Here is a 19,979-nt window from a genome sequence, read left to right as displayed (position 1 = left end):
AAAGGCCTTCAAGGTGCCACACATAAGGTTGCTGATCAAGAATTACAGGAAGGATACTGGCATGGCTAGAGCATTGGCTGGACAGCAGGAAATAGAAAGTAGGAATAAAGGGATCCTATTCTGGTTGGCTACCGGTTACCAGAGGGGTTCCACGGGTGTGGGCATTGGGCCACTTCTTTTTACTTTGAATAGATAGCTTTGTGGCCAAGTGTGCAGAGGATACCAAAACAGGTTCTACCGAGGATACCAAAAACCTGCACAGAGACTTGGATAGATTAGGAGAATGAGCAAAGTGGTAGCAGATGAAATACAGTGTTGGAAAGTGTACGGTCATGCACTTTGGTAGAAGAAATAGATGGGCAGAGTATTATTTAGATGGGGAGAAAATTCAAAATGCCAAGGTGCAGGATACCTTAAAAGTTGATCTCCAGGTTGAATTAGGGGTGAAGAAGGTGAATACAATCTTGGCATTCATTTCTAGAGGAACGGCATACAAAAGCAGAGATGTAATGTTGAGACTCTATAAAGCACTGGTGAGACCTCACTTGGAGTACTGTATACAGTTTTGGGCACCCTATTTGAGAAAAGATGTGCTGGTGTTAGAGAGGGTTCAGAGAACACAAGGAATGAAAAGTATAGTATATGAAGAACGATTGTTGGCTCTTGGACTGTTCTTGATGGATCTCCCAATGATCTCACTTCCACAGCCACCTGTGGCAACAAGTTCCATAGACATGTGACCCTCTGACTAAAGAAATATTTCTGCATCTCTGCTTTAAATTCATGCCTTTCCCTTCCCCCCCCCCCCCCCCCCCCCCAGAAATTATGCCCTCTTCTCCTAGGATCTCCTATCATGGGAAATATCTTTGCCACATCTACTCCGTCCAGGTCTTTCAGCATTTGAAATGTCTCTATGAGGTCCCCACTCATGCTTCTGCACTCCTATAAGTACAGTGGAAGAGCTGACAATCCATTTCCTTCTTGGTATCATTTTACAGACTCTAAAGTTGATCAAAAGCTTAGAATCAAGCCTATCTCTTGCATATCTGCACCAATGAAGCAATTAAACATACCTGAGTAATCACAAACACTGGTGAATCCAAATGTCCCAAATATCATGGTGACCTGAACTGTATAAAAAGGTGTAATTTCTACATGGTCAAACTAAAATGTATACAAATAACCTTGATCACATCACATATGAATTGTTTGATAAATTTAAAACTGTGGATCTCCTGGCCAAATAAAGGAGGGCACTGTAACTTCCCCAGGAATTTCAGCTTGTTGGGATTCTTAAAGGTTCACTGATGAATCGTATTAAAATTTAAATAGGTGTCCAAACACATGTTCACCTGGATTCCAGTGTTTACATGGAGCACAACTTTATATCATGTGGGCACTTTACTCACCAAAGATTTACTGACGATGGGTTGTATAAAATGGGGCAAAGATTAAAAACTTAGCTGAATGGTACATCGACAACCAACTTGCACTCAATGTCTCTAACACCAAGGAACTGATTGTTGACTTCAGGAAGGGAAAACCAGAGGTATATAATCCAGTGATCATTGGGGGAAATCAGAGGTGGAGAGGGTGAACAAGTTTAAGCTCTTGAGAGTCACCAACTCGCAGGATCTTTCCTGAACCCAACCCACAAATGGCATCGTGAAAAAAAACATATCACCGCTTCGACTTCCTCAGACGTTTGCAGAGGTTTAGTATGAAATCAGAAACCCTGCAAATTTCCATCATGGAACGTGTGCTGACCAACTGTATCACGGTCTGGTATGGGGACACCAATACCCCGAACATAAGGCCTTGCAAAAGGTAGTTGGCATAGCCCAGGTCATCACAGGTAAAATCCTCCCCACCAACAACAACATCTACAGGAAACGCTGCTATCAGAGAGCAGCAGCGATCATCAAGGATCCACACCACCCAGCACACATTGTTCTCACTCCTATCATTAGGTAAGAGGTATAGGTGCCACAAGACTCACACCACCAGGTTCAGTTGTCATCCCTCCACCATCAGACTCCTCAAAAACAAACCCAAATCAGAAACTCTTTTTTTTTAATTTTTGTTTTCACACCATAAATCACATTAGCCATGATAAACACTCATTTAAAGACTCTTACTTTGCACATCATTTATTATTGAATATGTATTTTGTCATTGCAGTTTGTTTGTCTACTTTTCTGTTTCGTATACATATCTTTTCTTGAATCTCATTTTTGCACAATGATTAAAATAGAAATTCTGCCTGTCCCACATGAAAAAGAATCTCAGGGTTATATATAGTGTCATGTTTGTATTTACAAAAAAAATCTGAACTTTCAACTTGAACTTTGACAATTAGAGTTAGATAATTCACTATTGTAAGGGGCAGTGTGAACCAAATGACATTGAAAATGAAATCTGTGGCTAAATGTGATGATACGCTTATGGAAGAATAGAATTGCATTTAACAACATCATTGGTGATATGTGTCTGAAATGAAAGTAGACTACATCCTGGAGTAATTCATCAACCAGGATTTGTCGACTTTGGAAATGTACAAGAAGGAACACACAAAAGATTTGGATATCAACAAAAGGCACATTAGAAACGGAGGATAGAGGAAAAATGTCTCAATCAAAATGGTGGGGAATGCTATGAGGTATGTTCTCTGAAGTCTGTTAAAAATCCACCATACCTCACATGTACCATTACTGATGTTTACTGACAAATTGGTCAACGTTAGTAAGTTATGCTATTCCTGCATTTATCAAGTGCACACCATGAAAACATGCAACTAAATGCTTTTAGGATTCTCAATTAAATTGCTCTTTGACAGTATTAATCCTTTCATGATTTAAATGTTATCCTTGTTCCCTGACTTTTAAATTAGGAATCTAACCATCTGTGCCACATAAATAATTTGTGCAAATTAGATCAATGAAAACCTAATCAATTCATCTTTTAATCTTCAAACTTTATTAGTCGGTGTGTTGTCTCCAATTGATGGTTTCTTAATATGAAGATTGATTTTACTTTTTAAAGGCAGTATTGCAAAACTTTGCTTCTGAGCTTGAAATAGATCTACTGTGGGTCAAACCAAGCTCATTGATGAATTTAAATGAGATTAAGCTCAATTTCATTGCCTTAATTTCATTTCTCATCTTTCCAGTACCACATTTGTTTAAAATATTTCTCAAGCATATTTTCTTTCTCCCTGCTTAGAAAACTTTGATTTGCCTACTTGGCCATTTTAATTGCCTTAGATATCTGGCAAACAATTACAGCTAAATGGTGGAATTGAGGAGTGAATCAGATTGTCAGTATATCAAAAGCATGAGATTGATATATTCTTTTTTTTTCCCTGCTGCAGCCAGAAAAAAAAATGACAGATGATTTACATTTTGACTCTGTAATCATCATTTCTGGAATTAAGTGATATTCAAAGGCAGAATTTGTTTGCCTTTATACGTATAACCCTTGGTATATGGCATCTATGAGGATTGGTAAATGCCAGATAAGTAAATATTCTGGTTATTTGAGATTGTGTGTTGCATGATTGGTGAACTAACAGCAAGGTGTGCCCATTTTAAATTTCTGTACTTTTTAAACCAATCTATTTTCCACATTTTTTTTTTGCCAGTTGCTTGAATTCCAGGTAACAGGGGTTCAGTTTCTTGGTTTTTCCTAAGAGTACCTATTGCAGGAAAATCTTCACTAAACCACTGGAAGCTTTATACAACTAATCCAGAATCCCAAAAACTAGAATTTCACTTAAGATTTTTGATCTCTTCCCCGACAACCTAGACCACTCTAGATTCAGAATGAGATTATTCATGATTTCAGTTTGCATTGATAGGAAATGAAGCAAAAGGATCAGTTACTGCAGATCTTCAATTTTTTTTTTAATAATACTGTTGTTGGAATTAACTTAATTGTTTTAAAAAAAAACTGGACTCCAGCATAATGGCATTTATAGAGTAAAACATGAATATATGGCAAACTAAATTGACTTCTACTTATCTATGAAAATTGAATAAATCTGATACTGACTGTTCAGTCTTGATAACCAGTAAGTGTTACAATAAACCCACGTTTCAAAATTACCCATGCTGCCTTGTGTAATTTACTGATAAAATTATAATAAAGGACTCAGTGGGGCATTTGTGAGGTCTCCCTGATGTAATTAAGTCTTAAGTGTCAAGAAGGTATTGTAGGTAAACGAACCTTTTGAATGTCAAAAGAATACAGTGGGGAAATGCTGTTGCTTTAATCAAGGGACATTTGTGAGTACACTATCAATCTCTGTTTCATAATAATGCAGGTCTTTTGAATTTGAGTATGGATTAACCTTTTCAGAGGAAGTTGTTTAAATAGAGGGAGATATGGACTAGATAACATCTATTTATTGGAAGTCCTTTGACTGAAGACTTGCTGTTGTGCAGTTCATCTGTCGAATCTAAGATGACTTTGCAATCCCAGTCTCGAAGTGCAGAGTCTACCACAATGGGGGCACTGGAAGTCAGTTTTTGTAATAACTGTGTCTGTTGCTTTGTTGCACCGTTCATGGTTTTCCATCGGTTTTTGGCCGCACCCGTCTTCAAAACTAGTGTAGGCTTCATAGCACAGGGATTACCAGCAGGATCTGTGAGCAGCCGCAGCTTCTAGTTCTCTTGGCTGGATGTCACAGTGGCGTCGGGTTTCCTTCACAGTGTCTTTATAGTGCGTGGATGACCTTCCGGTCTTCAGTTCACCATAGAGCAGATAACATACATCTAGGAAAAGCAGTATCCATCTTTGCCTTTCTCCACCTTACTCTGGCCTCACCTTTAGAAATTACTTCAGAGAAACAGCATTCAATCAAGTTTTCCTTTTCTTGTAATACTTCTATATAATTTTGTCTGTTCAGCAAATCTTCCATTTTTTCCTTAGTTGTGTGCCAGCATGCTTTGCATCAGGGACTGGAAAACACTGTTTTAATTGGGTTGTACTTGTACAATCAGTTGACAAAATAAACCTGATGACTTAAAACAATGAAGGCTTCTGAATGCTAGGGCAATGCTGTTCCAGTGCCAGTGACTCAGGTTCAAATCCAGTGCTGCCTGTAATGAGTTTCTGTATTCTCCCCAAGAACTGCATGGGTTTTCCTCCAGTGCTGGTTTCTTCCCACACTCCAAAATTTATGGATTTGTCAGTTAATTGGGAGGTACAGGTTTCATGGGCCACAAAGGTCTTCTACCTTCTGAAGTAAAAAAAAGTTACATTTTCAGCTGGACAACATGCCCAAAAATGGACATTTCAGGTCACTATCTTTGGGCACAAAATCAATTTTTATATTTTGATTATTAAGAGGCAATTATTGCATCAAAACCCAGGATGGTTCTGAACTCAAACTACACTTTGTGCTTCATAGTAATGCAAATATTTTGAATTTCAGTATGGAGGGGCACATGAGCAACGCACTAGATACAATAACCATGATTACAAACTATCTGAACTTTGAAATTACCATATTATTTGATTAGTGGTCTTGAAGAATACATTCCTAAATAAATGCTAAATGGAATTCATGAATTAGGTGTTGCACCTGAGTTGATTTTACTTAAAACCCTGTTACCTTCCAGCTCCAATTCAAACATTCTCTGTTGACACCACTGTTTTTGGCCGAATAACTGAAAACGATGAGTCAGAAATATAGGATGGAGATCAAAAAGCTGCTTGGGTGGTGCCAGGGTTTCTCAATGTTACCAAGTCTAAGGAGCTTATTGTTGAATTTAGCAAGAAGGGACCATAACCCTGTCTCCATTGTTGGGATGGAGGTGGAAACAGTCAGAGCCATCATGTCCCTGAGAGTCCATTTTTCAGACCTCTCCTGGAGCCAGCACATTGAGGCAACTGGGAAGAAGGCTCACCAACACATTCTAAGGATTCTGAGGAGATTTGGCATGTTGTTGAATACTCTATCAAACTTCTACAGGTGCACTGTGGAAAGTATAATGATTGGTGTCATCACACTTGGTTTGGTAATTCAAGTGCCCAGGAATGTAGAAGGCTGAAAAAGGTAGCAAACATAGCCAGATCCATCATAGGCTATGACCTCCCATCCACTGAATACATCCATGGAAGGTACTGCCTCAAGAAGGAGGCTAATACCATAATGGACCTCCATCATCCTGGTCACAAACTCTTCTCAGTGTTATCTTCATGAGAAGGTACAGAAGCTTGAAAGCCAGCACCTCTAGATTCACGAACATTTTATCTCAACAGCTGTCAGACTCTTGAACCTCCCTTTGGTATACTAATCATAGACTGCTTTGACAACATGAAAGGACTGTCTGCATTATTACAAGTCACTAGTAAAAACAATTCTGGAGAAACTCAGCAGGTCAAACAGCATACTTTTTATAGCAAAGATAAAGATACACAACTAATGTTTTGAGCCTGAACACTTAATTAAGGTATAAGCAAAATGTAGGCAGATGCCTGATTAAAATTGTGGTGGGGAGGAGCACAAGCCCACAGGCAAGAGTAAATCGGTCAATAAAGAAGAGTGGGCACAACAGCAAATGGGGAGGATGTAAATTGAGAGGGAAGGGGTGGAAAGTTGGAGGAAAGGGGAGAGGAGGGGTGGGGAGTGGTCTAGCAGAAACTGGAGAGGTCGATGTTAATACCATCCGTTTGGAGAGGGCCTAGATGGAATATTAGATGTGGCAGCTCTAATTTATGGCTAGCTTATTAGAAGCCACTGCTTTTTCCACTCTGATTACTGGGAATATTTATTGTCTATCTATCTTGTGCATTTATGATCTTTTTAAACTCAATTAAGTTTACTACAAGTTTTTTTTATACAAATACCTGTTCAGGTGCAGTAAACAAGAATTTTAGTGCAGATGTCCATCATTCTATGTACAGTATATGAAAATAAACCGGTTATCAGTGTCCTTTCTCTTGACTAATTTTATAGATGATCAACATCTGCTGTTGGAACTAAAGGGATTTTGTTTTGAATTACTATTATAATGCATTTTTATAACTATGTCCAACTGGTTTACTTTATTACAGAATATAGATAATATATTTTGTTGCCGACTTTAACAGATCTACTTCAATAGAATCGAAAAAAAACTATAAAGAAACTGTTTGAAGAGGAGGGAAATCATTTTTTCACTTTTAATCTTGAAGAGCACATATTTAAAGAGTGATGTACATCACCTGATATCAGCAATATATCTTTGTCTCCTATAGATGCTGAATAGACCAGCTAAGTTCCTCTAACATTTCAGTGTTTTTACTGTTATCACTTGACCCCTGCCCAGCTTTTGCAACACATCCTGATGAGTGAACTTCCTATTCCTGCTGAGTGTTGCATGCTGTGTTAGCTTAAAAGTGACATTGCTGAGTATCTGGCCCTTATTGTGTTTGCCAAGTTTTTAATTTCCAGTGGCTTGTGCACAGCTCCAAAGATAATCAGGCCTTTTTCCTTTAATGTGCACACCAGGACCTAATTAAACAATCTTTCCATTGTGTTGAAGTTCCTTAAACTGAGAGCAAATGTAGATCACAGGCAGTCGCTTGGCAGGAACTGAAAGATCTTGCCCAAGAGCAGGTTCATAGCCCCACATCTTTACTTTATTTCTTGCAATTTACTTTAAAACATCAGCAGGGAATCTCACTCTCTAGTAATGCAAAAGCTCATTAAATGCCTATAGTAATAGCACTGGAGAAGCAACTCTGTTGTTTCTAAAAGTTGTCAGAATACTTAAGATTGTGCATTCACTGCCCTGGAAAGCATTTTCCAGTACTCAAAGTGAAGGATGGTAGGAATGAAGAATTAAATAGCTTCATCAGATCAAGGACTTATTTGTGACCCAACAAGGTATCTCCCAACACTAAAAGTGGACCCTCCACCCTCACTATTTCCTTAACTAACTATTCTGCCATCTGTGAGATGATCTCCAAATTATGATCAGTCTTCGATCTTTGACCCTTAACTGCAGACTATTTTGCACAGACCATCTTCACTTCGAATACTAACAGCCAGCAAAGAGAGAGAAGAAAATTGTCCAATGAATCGGAGATGGATATGAAAGTTATTGTATGCAAGGTCAGTGCATTTCACGTGCACTCCAATGTCACGCAGTAGCCCTCTGTTGCATGAATGAAAGTGGATTCCTTACATGGTCTGATTAAGACCAGACACCTCTCTTTACAGCTGCTGGTGTGAATTGGTCTTGATGATTCTTTTCTTTTTTTTTTGCAGAGATTGAAAGAACTGAAACAAAGGGAGTTTGCCCGAAATGTTGCTTCCAAGTTACGAAAAGATGAAAAGAAACAGGAAAAAGCCCTCAAACGTTTACATGAGCTAGCAGAGCTCAGGAAGCAAGTGGGCTGGTGAGTTGATGCATAATATAATATTCAAATGTAAAGGCTGAAGAACAGATATAATAAAAGAAGCTTTATGACAATGTAGATCAACAGGAGGTCATAGCCGTCCAGGATGTTTGGAGACCATTCACCTACCAGTAAGGAAATATATGAACTGTCGGCATTTTACCTTCAGTATAATCAGCTGTTTGTTGCATTGCAGTCACTGTTCCAACCTCTTGCTTCTTTGATACTTCATTTTAGGTTTCATTCCTAATTAAAATGCAGTCTGTCCATTAGTGTAATTTATTTACACTTTGTGTTACAGTTGAGTGGTTCATTTATCACATCAAGTATGTTGAGTCAGTTAATTAGATGCTAATCGTGGTGTCCTTAGAATTAGGGGACATCCACCTGTGTAACCTAATCTTGGACAGATGTCTGATGTCAAAGCACCACTTCGATGGAACATTGCAGCACAGGCCCAAAACGTTGTACTGACCTATATAGACCTACTTCATCATTAATCAAACCTTTCCCTACGACACAGCCTACAACCCTCTATTATTTCTTGCAGCCACTAAGAGTCTTTTAAATGTCCCTATTGTACCAGCCTCCACTCACCACCCCCACCACCAGCAATGCATTCCAGACATCTATAACTTACTATGTAAAAAAATACCTCTGACTGTCCACTCTACCTTTGCCTCTCAATCCTATGACTAAGTTGCATTTTAATCGCCGACACGCTTTAAAAAAAAAGTCTGAACTCAGTCAACCTTTCTTCAGAAGACACGTTTTTCAATCCAGGCAACATCTTGGTATATTTCCTCTGCATCCTCTCTAAAGCTTTCATATCCTTCCCAAGATGAGAGGACCAAAACTAAATATAATACTGTAAGTGCGGTCAAACCAGATTTTTATAGATCTGCAATATTACCTCATGACTCTTGAACTCAATCCCCCAATTATTGCAGGCCAGTACATCATATGCCTTCTCAACCACCCTATTAATTTCCATGGTATTCTTGAGAGATTATGGATTTTGACCCCAAAATTCCACTATCTCTCCACCATACTGCTAAGAATTCTGCTATTATCTGCCTTCACTTTCTGCCTTCATTTGATCTTCCAAAGTGCATCACATTAAATTTTTTCAGATTGAATTCCATCTTTCACTTCTTAGCCTAACCCTGCATCCTGTCTATATCCCATTGTAACCTCCAACATCCTTTTAGTATATGTACTGCTCCTACTTTTGTGTCATCTGACCCACCCTTCCTCTTCTTCATCGGAGTCATTTATAAAAATCACAAAGATCAGGGGTCCCAGAACAGATCCCTGAAGAACATCATTATTCTCTGACTTCCTGGCAGAATACACTCCATCTCCTAAGCCCCTCTGCCTTCTGTGGGGAAGCCAATTCTAAATCCACACAGACAAGTTTTCATGGGCCCCACGCCTCATGACTTTCTGGATGGGGAATCTTGTCAAGCACCTTACTAAAATCTATATACACAACATCCACTGCTCAGCTTCTTTTGTTACCTCCTTGGTGGAAAAAAAATATCACAGGATCATTTAGTGATTTTTTTTCGAGGCTTTTACTGCTCTTTATCAGAAATGTATTTTGCCGTCATACACTGAAAAGTTTGAATACCAAAGATGGAGCCTTTAAATGAGTCACCTCAACCCATCAAACCATTAGCATCAAATAATCTTTCAGTGGTGAGAAAGAAACCCGGATAAAAATTGCTTACAAGAAAGCTGTGTTATTCCTTTCTCGATGCTTCCTATAATTAGAAGTTTTCAATAAATAAATCATCCATTTCACATTTTATATGTTACAAAACTGTTTATGAGATGTAATTGATCTTGTTATAAACTGTTGCAGGGTTTCTTTAAAGAACTACAATAAGATGAATAGTTGTTTCACCTTTTTTATCTCACCCCACAGGACTCTTCTTAAAAAGAGGGGTGAATGTGGTAAACCACTGTTGTGCCATGATTGGCTGCTGCCGGCTGGACACCTCTCTCGAGACCAATCCCACCCATAGCCCCTTGCACGTTCCCCTTTCTCTTTGCTTCGATCAGTCAATGAGGAGGATGGTAGTTATGGTCTTTAATTGATAGTTTCACAAAATCAGCCATTTGTGATTATTGATGGTACATCATTCAGTTTACTACTTCACTATTAATACCGAGCGTCTGAACCTTCCTTACTAACCTCCCATTTGGGATCTAGTCAAAGGCCTTATTAAACTCCATATAGACAACATCCATAGGCTTTCCTTTGTCAGCTTTCCTGGTAACCTCCTCGAAAATTTCTACAAGATTGGCTAAACACAACCTACCACACACAGTCATGTTGAATATCCCTAATGAGACCCTGGCTAACCAAATAAAACATCCAGTCTCTTAGACCACCTTACAATAATTTACCTACTATTGATGTCGAGCTCACCAGCCTATAATTTCCAGGGTTACTTTTGGACCTTTTTAAACCACGGAACAACGTGAACTATCCTCTAATCCTCCAGCACCACACCCCACACGTGGCTAAGGACATTTTAAATATTTCTGCCAGAGCCCCTGCAATTACTAGCCTCCCTCAAGGTCTGAGGGAATATTTTCACAGACCTTGTGAATTTATCTACCCTTATTTGGTTTTAAAAAGCAAGCACCTCCTCCTCTTTAATCTCTATAGGTTCCATGACTTCACTACACGTTTTCCTTACTGCCCACAACTCTGTGCCAGTTTCCTGAGTAAGTGCTGATTAAAAAAATTTAACGTCTTCCCCTTCTCTTGACACTATACAAAGCCAACTGCTCTGATCTTCAAGGGGACCAATTTCTCCCTCATTATCCTTTTGCTCTTAATATACTTGTAGAAACCCTTAGGATTTTCCTTCATATTGTCTGCCAAAGCAACCTCATGTCTTCTTTTAGCCTTCCTGATTTCTTTCTTGAGGTTTTTATTTCATTTATTTGAAATACTCCTCAACTATCTTATTTGTTCTATGTTACCTATGCCTGCAATACACCTCACTCTTCTTCCAAGCCCCAATATCCCTTGGAAAGCAAGGCTCCCATTGCCTGCTAAACTTGCCTTTAATCCTGACTGGAACATACAAACTCTGTACTCTCAAAATGTCACTTAGGCAGTCCTCCACTTACCCCACACATCCTTGCCTGAAAACAACTCATCCTAATCCATGCATTCTGGATCGTTTCCTATTTCCTCAAAATTTGCCTTTCTCTAATTTAGCATCTTAACCAGAGGCCCAGACCTATCCTTCTCCATAATTAACTTGAAACTAATGTCATTGTGATCACCGGACCCAAAATGTTCCCCTACACATACTTCTATCACCTGCCCTGTCTGGTTTCCTAATAGGAAATCCAATATTGCACTCTCCCTTGTTGATACCTCTATATATTGATTTAGGAAATGTTCCTGAGCACATTTGACAAACTGCAATCCATATAGATTTTTTTTTAACGGTATGGGAGTCTCAGTCAAAATGTGGAAAGTTAAAATCCCCTACTATCACAACCTTGTGTTTCCTGCAGCTGTCCGATATCTCGCAATAGATTTGCTCCTCTAATTCTCACTGCTATTGGGTGGCCTACCATACAACCCCATGAGTGTGGTCATACCTTTCCTGTTCCTCAGCTCCAGCCACATTGTCTCAGTAGATGAGTCCTCTGGTCCGTCCTATCTGAGCTCACTTGTAATAATTTTCCTTGACTAGCAATGCCACTCCTCCCCCTTTCATTTCCCTCTTCCCCCTCCCCCATTCTATTGCGTCTGAAGCAATGAAAGGCCAGAATATTGAGCTGGCGGTCCTAGTCCTCCCTACAATGTCGTAATTCCACATGTCAATCCATGCTCTAAGTTCGTATGCTTTTCCTACAATGCTCCTTGCATTGAAATAGATGCACCTGCAAATATTTCCACCACATACAATCCTTTGACTTCTATCATTACATGCAATATTCACATCATCTTTTCCCTCCTCTACTTGTCTATCTGCTCTGGCACTCTGGTTCCCCTCCCACTGCAAATCTAGTTTAAACCCACTGGAGGAGCACTCAAGGATATTAGTCTCCTTCCAGTTCAGATGCAAACAATCCTGTCAGAACAGGTCCCAACTTCCCTGGAAGAGAGCCCAATGACCCAGAAGCCTGAAGCTCAGCCTCCTGCAATATCTTTAGCCATGTGTTGAGCTGCATTATCCTCCTATTTCTAACCTCACTATCACATGACATGGGTAGTAATCCTGAGATCACAACCCTGGAGGTCCTGTCCTTCAACCTTGCGCCAACTCCCTGAACTCTCCTTGCAGGATGTTCTCACCCTTTCTACCCACGTCATTGGTCATTACACGAACTTTGACATCCGGCTGGTCACCCTCCATCCTGATACAAGATATCTCAGATCCTAGCACCAGGGAGGCACCATACCATCCAGGATACTCAATCTCTACCACAGAATCTCTTCTTATCTATTCCCCAACTATAGAATTTTCTATCACTGTAGCACACCACATTTCCTCCCTTTCCTTCTGAGCCACAGGACTAAACTCTGTGCCAAAGACCTCATCGCCGTGGCTTGTCCCCAGTAGATTGTGTCCTCCAACAGTATCCAGAATGGTATACTTGTTTTTGAGGGGAACAGCCACCGGGGCGCCCTGCACTGCTGTCTGTTCCCTTTCCTTCTCTTGATTGTCACACATCTACCCTCCTCCTTCCTCCAAGGTGAGATAGCATCCTTGTAATTCCTGTCTGTCACCCACTCTGGCTCCTGAAATAATCCAGAGTTCATCCAACTCCAGCTCCAATTCCCCAATTTGGTTTATGAGGAGCTGTAGCTGGATGCACTTTTCACAGACAAATCATGATGGATAATTTTGGCTCCCCTGACTACCCACTTTTTTTTTTATATAAAGAGGAGCTTTCTCCTGCCTTGGCTGCCATTCCCACCATCTTTGACTAGAGGAAAAATACCTAAAACCTGTCTTTACCTGTGCCTACTGTAAGGTAAAAACATCATGAGATGGGACCGGAGAAGGAGTCACCCAGTACTAAGGAGTAACAGAATGCAGATGTGACCTTGTACACTCAAGATAAGCTTTGCACTAACAAGAATGATGTGCAGCAGGCTAACAGAGAAGGATAGCAACAGTTTATTAATGGTATGATAATTTACTAAGTACGTATCCTGAGGTATAAAAAAAACACCACTTGCTGATAACGGCAGAATGCGCCTTCTCCAACTAACACTGTTAGTTGCAAGTGTTACAATCCAGCAATAAAGAACAAAGAACCTTGATTTCGACTCAGTCTGGTGTCTGACTCACTCATTCATGAACAAAGCAGACCTAACACTACCTGCTGAATCCTTTTAGTTTCTCAAATAGGGTGGCCCTTTCTTCCTACAACTTACCACCACCTCAGCCTCTTCTCGCTGAACCCTCTTGAGCCAAATCCTTACCACTCTGATTCACCCCACTCCAACAATGACTGCTTCCTCAAGATTTCCTTAATATCCCTTAATATTTTCAGAGTTCTCCCTGAAAAAATGAGGCTGCTTACGTTATGATTTTATTTTCTGTTGTCAGTTGGGTTGACAGTGATGTTGTATTTGTAGTTTGTTGGTGCTGTCTTTCACACCATCTTGTTTGTTCTCTAGTGCCCCAGGGAGTGGTCCAATGTTCAAGTCCACAACTGTTGCTGTTAAGAATCCCCCAGGGAAGAATCCGCAGCTTGCCAACCAGGGCACAGAAGGAGCCGAGAGTAAGTTGACAGATATTGAATGCATGATAGCTGGCAGCACAATGGAAACCAACCGAGCAAAGAGCAAATTGCCTGCAAGCAGCACAGCTGATATGTGGAAGGCTGAACATTGTAAGCTGGGGAAGCAAATCAGTGGGCAGAAAGTAGGATTCTCCTTCTCCTTTCCTAAGAAAGTCCCTGTCAAACTGGAATCATCGGCAGCAGTTTTCTGCGAGAACAGTGAAGAAGGAACAAGTAAAAAGAATACAATCCACAAACACAAAATTGACAGTCAAACTTGTAACACTCAGAGAGGTTCTGGCCTGGAGACTATTGATGATTTGGAAAGCAGCAGGCACCTGCAGCAAAATCATGGCTGTATTAATGGAGCCACCTTGTTTAAAGAGGTACACCAAGATTTGGTAATAAAAGATTACGACAGTGGTGTTGCAGAGACCAATACTTCTTGTGAATCTAAAATACAATGCAAGACTAAGCTAAAGCTCAACTTGTTGGTGTCTGTGCCATCAACAGAACAAGACACACTGCAGAAGGAGGAAAAAGCCACAAGAGATCATTTCAGTCCTGATGAGGGAAAAAGTGAAGGTATGACTGAGGGAAGGCAAGGAATAAATATACTTATAGAAGGTGAAACAAGCACTCTGTCTGATGAAGCAACTCAGAATGTTAATGCCATTGAGGAGTCCCTCTATAGTTTGCCTAAGAATTACTGTTCAGAAAAAGTGGCAACACAGATTGCCGACATGCAAAATAATCCTTGTCTGTGCAGAAGACCAGGAGCCCCGTTCCTTCCTGTAGTCAGCAAAGATGACTCAACTGTCCTTCAGTGGCCTTCAGAGATGATACACTTCACCAACACACAGCCTTCCATAACGTTTTCTTGCAACCCCCTATATTTTGACTTTCGGTCATCTAAATCTAAAGGCTGTGTAGAAGAGATCAAGTCCCAAGTTAATGATTTAGAGGCACCCCAGATTTCGCAGAAAGAGCCAAGCACATCCAGTGTCAATGTGAAAAGAGATCGCCCCAAAAGTTGTTCTGATATGAAACTAAACAGCCCCAGTTCAAATCCTCAAGATGGTATCTGTAGTGATGAAATGTACCATGTGATACAAAAAAGTGACCTTGATATTTATAACGAACTCGCTGTTGGATTAAAGCATCATTATGATGGGAATGAGCAAGAGGCATCCATTAGAGAAATTCTATCTTATTGCAAGCCTAAAAAAATTAAAAAGCATAGAAGATCTTCCAGGCATTTAAAACATAAGCGAAGGAAACGAAGGGCTGTTGAAAGACTTGTTAAGAACGGGAAAGGAGAGAGCAAGCAGACTCACTTCTGTAAAATGATGGAAAGGAGAAAAGTAATAGCAGAGTGGAGCAACAGTGAGATGGCTGAAGACGCCAATAGCTCAGGAACAGTTGAATTGTCTGATGAAGAGCAAGTCACGGACAGTGCCGAATGCAGACCTGGACATGGAAAGGTGAGAACAGAAGACTCAGAAGGAAGTCCCAGTCACCTTGAAGTTAAATTTGATCAAAGCAATGAAAGCTCAGAAAAATTTGATGGATTCTGGAAAAATATTGATTGTGGTATCCCAAAAAGATATACTTTGAAAAATAAATGTGACGACAGCACAGGCAATACAAATAATGAAGAAGAGGGAAAAAGAGTGAATAATGAGGACTACAGGGAATGTCATGATTTTCTGACAGAAAATGAGGCAATTGGTATCAAACCACAGAAACAGGGTTCACTGGAAAATAATTCTGCAGGAGACTCATCATCTAACACATGTTTGCACAAAATAAAGCAAAGAAATAATGGCAATAGCTACAATTATTTTTCGGATGTGGAATATTCTGATGGGCCAAGTGGTGAAGGTCATTCTTGCCAGAACCATTCCAAAAAGAGAGGCTATGCATCTCTGAATGGTGAGGCTGTCATAATATGTCGCAAACGCTGTAGGCATAAATATTCATCATCACATAGAGATGACTTGCCATACAGGTGCTGGAGCCAAAGAGGTAGCACTGGTACAGACTTCGACCATAAAAGTAGAAAAGAAACCCGCCAACAAGAGCAACGATGTCAAGTCCAGAACAGCTTTGCAAGCAGAACATCAGGAAGGGAAAGGGGTACGTCATCAGATGGGTTGCTCCCTTGTTATCCTTCATCTCAAGAGAATACATGTGAAGTATCAGCACCAAATGTTCCAGGGAAAGCTGAAAATGCGCTAAGCATCACCCCCATCGCAACAGAAGAACACAACAGTTTAGTGGCCAAACCTTCAACAGGATCAGTTGTAGAAGATTACCCTCCAAAGACCAGCAATCAGGTTCCGGACAGGCCAGTGTCCAAGTTGACAAAATGTAATAGACATGAACTTGACAAACATACAGAAGATAGTTTGTCTGAAATGTGGATTAATCACAAAGGCTCAAAAGGGAATATTTTATTTCCAAGGCTTTCATTTGTCCCAGATGATAACACTGTGTTGCCTCACAGTCAAGAAGCACATGATCATGGTTTGCCACAGAAAGACACTATTGCTCAAAAGCAGGTGGACTCACGTGCGGATAATATTAAAGATGTCAAGGCATCCTTAAATGAGGTGTTTCTCTGCCATTATGAAACTACAACTGAGGGACATGTGGAGAGAACGTGGTTTCAAGATCACTCTAAGATTCCACATTGCAATGCCCAGCAAGTCCTGCAGAATGATGCAAAACCACTCATTGACAGTCAACCACAAAGGTTGGAACAAACACCCAAACCTTTCTCCCCACTTTCTCAAACAATATCCTATGCACCGGAAGAAATTGAGAAATACAGGCGACTACAGATTCAAGCACAGCAGCACATTGAGCAACAGAAGCTGGACAGCAAAGTGAAGGAGTCTCCCCCTGCTGCAGCTGTCCCCATGCAGCATCCTGTCTCTCGCCAGCAGTCAGTGGCAACCTCATCAATTACAACCATTCACCGCACTGTGCTCCAGCATCACCCAGCCTCTGCTGCCACTATGGTGGCCGGGCCATTCATACAGCCTCTTTTGCAGTCAGTTCCACAGGCTCACCCTCTCCCGCCACACCTAGCTCATGTTTCATTAACCCCCACCCTTTATCCGGGAGGCCCCCCGACTTTTCTCGCAGCTCCGCAACTTCACATCATCCCTGCCTGTGCTCTCCACCCAGATCACGTTGCCCTTCACCCACTGCCAGCTGCTGCCTTGTTCCCCCCACTGTTCACTCTCCACACACCTGCTGTTCCGCTCCACCATTTCCTTCATTCCAATTTCACCACCCAAGATTTTCTGCACCTAACAGGAGCACCCACGTAAAATAAGAATAAATCATTGTTTTCCCAAATAGCCTGGAATCCAGGTCTGGGTTTTCATTAAATCTGTAAATAATTATGGCATTACCAACTTTGGTTGTGTTTCCAAAACATTTTACAAAGTAGAAGAGGAAATAAAAATGATACCTTCTATGTCATACTAATCCCTTTCTTGCATCTTATTGTTCGTATTGGAATGTTCCCTTTTTGCTGCAATACTTGCTATAAAACTTGGGAGTCTATAGCATATTAATGTTGATGTACTGCTGGTAGTGTATGCAGTAATATGTAAATAAATATTCATAGATTTATTCAGAATATGCACACAAACATTTTCAAAGATTAGGGAAAGGATTTACTTCACCTTCTCCATGTTGTATGCTTTTTTTTTTAAAAAGTGAATGCTGTGTTTGTCATGCATTTTGTCAGTGCACTGAATTTTATAATGCTACATATAACGTCAAGTTCAGTAGAGTTACTTAAGTTGTTGTGTTTCACATACACACATGCATTTGGATAGTTAAATTCAAGTTTAGTAAAAACATCATTTTGACCTTGTGACTCACTGCCATTTCTTCTTTCATAATCATATGACACCATAGAGTACAAGATACAGACTTTTGTTCTATGTATCCAATACCAACATCCTGATCATGTCAGTCTCAAGAAAGTATCCTAACCCAGAACATTAACTGACCATTTCTCTCCATTGATGCTGCCTGATCTGTTAAGTTCCTCCAGCTTCTCATTAATTACTCAAGATTCCAACATCTGCAGTTCTTTATTTCTCTGTGAATGTGATTGGTTCACAGCACTGGACCCATTATTCTTGGTCCTTAGTAATACAAGGCTTATCCATTAGCCTTGCAAATGGCTAGCATCTTCCCAAAATTGTTTTTAGATAATCAAAAACAATCATATTTAATGCTTACAGTAAGGGTTTTTTCTTCGTAAATATAGAAATAATTTCAGGTATCCTGTTCAGTTTAGAAACAAGGCATCTACATTGGACAGCAAACAATTATCATTAACATTCACTAATTAAATAGTCCTGGTCTAAGCATTATCAATTGGGAAAAATCTATGTAATAAAATTGTTTCAGGAGTGGCATTAAAAGGAGTTTCTTTTCTGACTTATAATGTTAATGCTGGTAATAGTTATGAAACAGAAATATTATTTTCTGTAATATTTCTATTTCACTTCCTAGTGAGCACACTTATGTGAGAACGATAATTCTGAGGTGATGGAATTACTGCGTGCTAATGCAGTGGATTACAGTAGAAATAAATTTTGTACATCAGAAACACAGTTTAAGATTGAGTCCAATGTCTGCAATGAATATTCTCTAGCAGAAATGCAAAATATAAATAATAACCTGACAATTATCCTTTCATGCGATATGAATGACATAGTAAAGTTCACTGTTGCATGTAAATATACTCAGAAGCCTACAGAATTTTATCATTTTTATTAAATATAAAAGAAATAATTTTCAGTGCTGTATTTTAAGTGCGGCTTTCCATTTTACTAAGCCAACAGTGAGGTCATAAATTATAACAAGGATAATTTGCTCAAAAATAATAGGGCTGCTTTTACACTCAGTAATGTTGACAGATCCCAGGTAGCTCACAATTATGTCCAAATACATTTACCTGCATCATGAACTGCTTGTCAGCCATGGATTAATAGTCAAAATGTTTTTGGATATCGTCAGAGCAACAAAATGTTCATTGTTATCTGAGATCTTTGAGTGACAATTTGCAGTCTCAATGGACGAATAATATTAATACTTCCCTCATTTAGGATGTGAAAAGAATAACCATTGGTTTCTAGTCCCTTGGAGCTATTCAGTCATGTACTTATTTTACATTGACTGCTTGCCAATATTTGGGGTCTTTTCACAATACCTTTTATAATTCATTTTCTATTAGCTCACTGAATTGGCCTATCATCCTAACTCCAGCAGAAAACCAGAACACTTTGTTCAATAGCATCAGTACGGAGAGGAGAAGCTGATGAATTTGATGACAGTTTGTTCATTCTTATGGAAGCCTATTGCTCTAAAGTGTAACATTTAAGTGCATCTTAATTATATGTCAAGGAATTACAGGGAATGGAGTTTACAATCCCTAGGAGATATCAATCCCAGCTGTGGCCCAGAAAGAAGCAGGAGAAGGAACCTTGATCCTTACCTAGATTAACAAAAGTAAATTTTTGGGTAAATCGTTTCAATTACCAATCTATAGATGTTTATTATTGGGTGGACTTCTTATCTGTCCACCCATCAGTTGAAAAGAATAAAAATCAGATAAGTAAATAAAAGATAGGAATAATAGAAATATTAACATTGACTCTCTTCTGAATCAAAGGATATAATTTCCATCAATTGACCAAAATTAAATGGCCACCTGAAGTGTCATATTTTGATTACACTCTTATTCCATAGTGTGGCTAATCACCACAAGAGCACAGAAATGAAAG

The 19,979-nt window shown here is 39.7% G+C and overlaps 1 protein-coding gene across 1 annotated transcript in view; it reads left to right on the top strand.

Moving 5' to 3' along the window:
- The window catches only part of LOC138762455 (zinc finger protein 804A-like), a 62,783-nt gene extending 45,171 nt beyond the window's left edge, over positions 1-17,612 (top strand). Inside the window, exons 3-4 of the mRNA XM_069936212.1 lie at positions 8,258-8,388; positions 14,057-17,612. Of these exons, the coding sequence (XP_069792313.1) occupies positions 8,258-8,388; positions 14,057-17,501 (3,576 nt within the window). The 3' untranslated portion in view covers positions 17,502-17,612. The remainder of the gene's footprint in view (positions 1-8,257; positions 8,389-14,056) is intronic.
- Positions 17,613-19,979: the final 2,367 nt, after the last annotated feature.

Source organism: Narcine bancroftii, chromosome 4 (assembly GCF_036971445.1).
Source record: "Narcine bancroftii isolate sNarBan1 chromosome 4, sNarBan1.hap1, whole genome shotgun sequence".
Taxonomy (NCBI): domain Eukaryota; kingdom Metazoa; phylum Chordata; class Chondrichthyes; order Torpediniformes; family Narcinidae; genus Narcine; species Narcine bancroftii.
The sequence above is the reverse complement of the archived record's forward strand: the minus strand, read 5'-3'. Positions and strand labels throughout refer to the sequence as shown.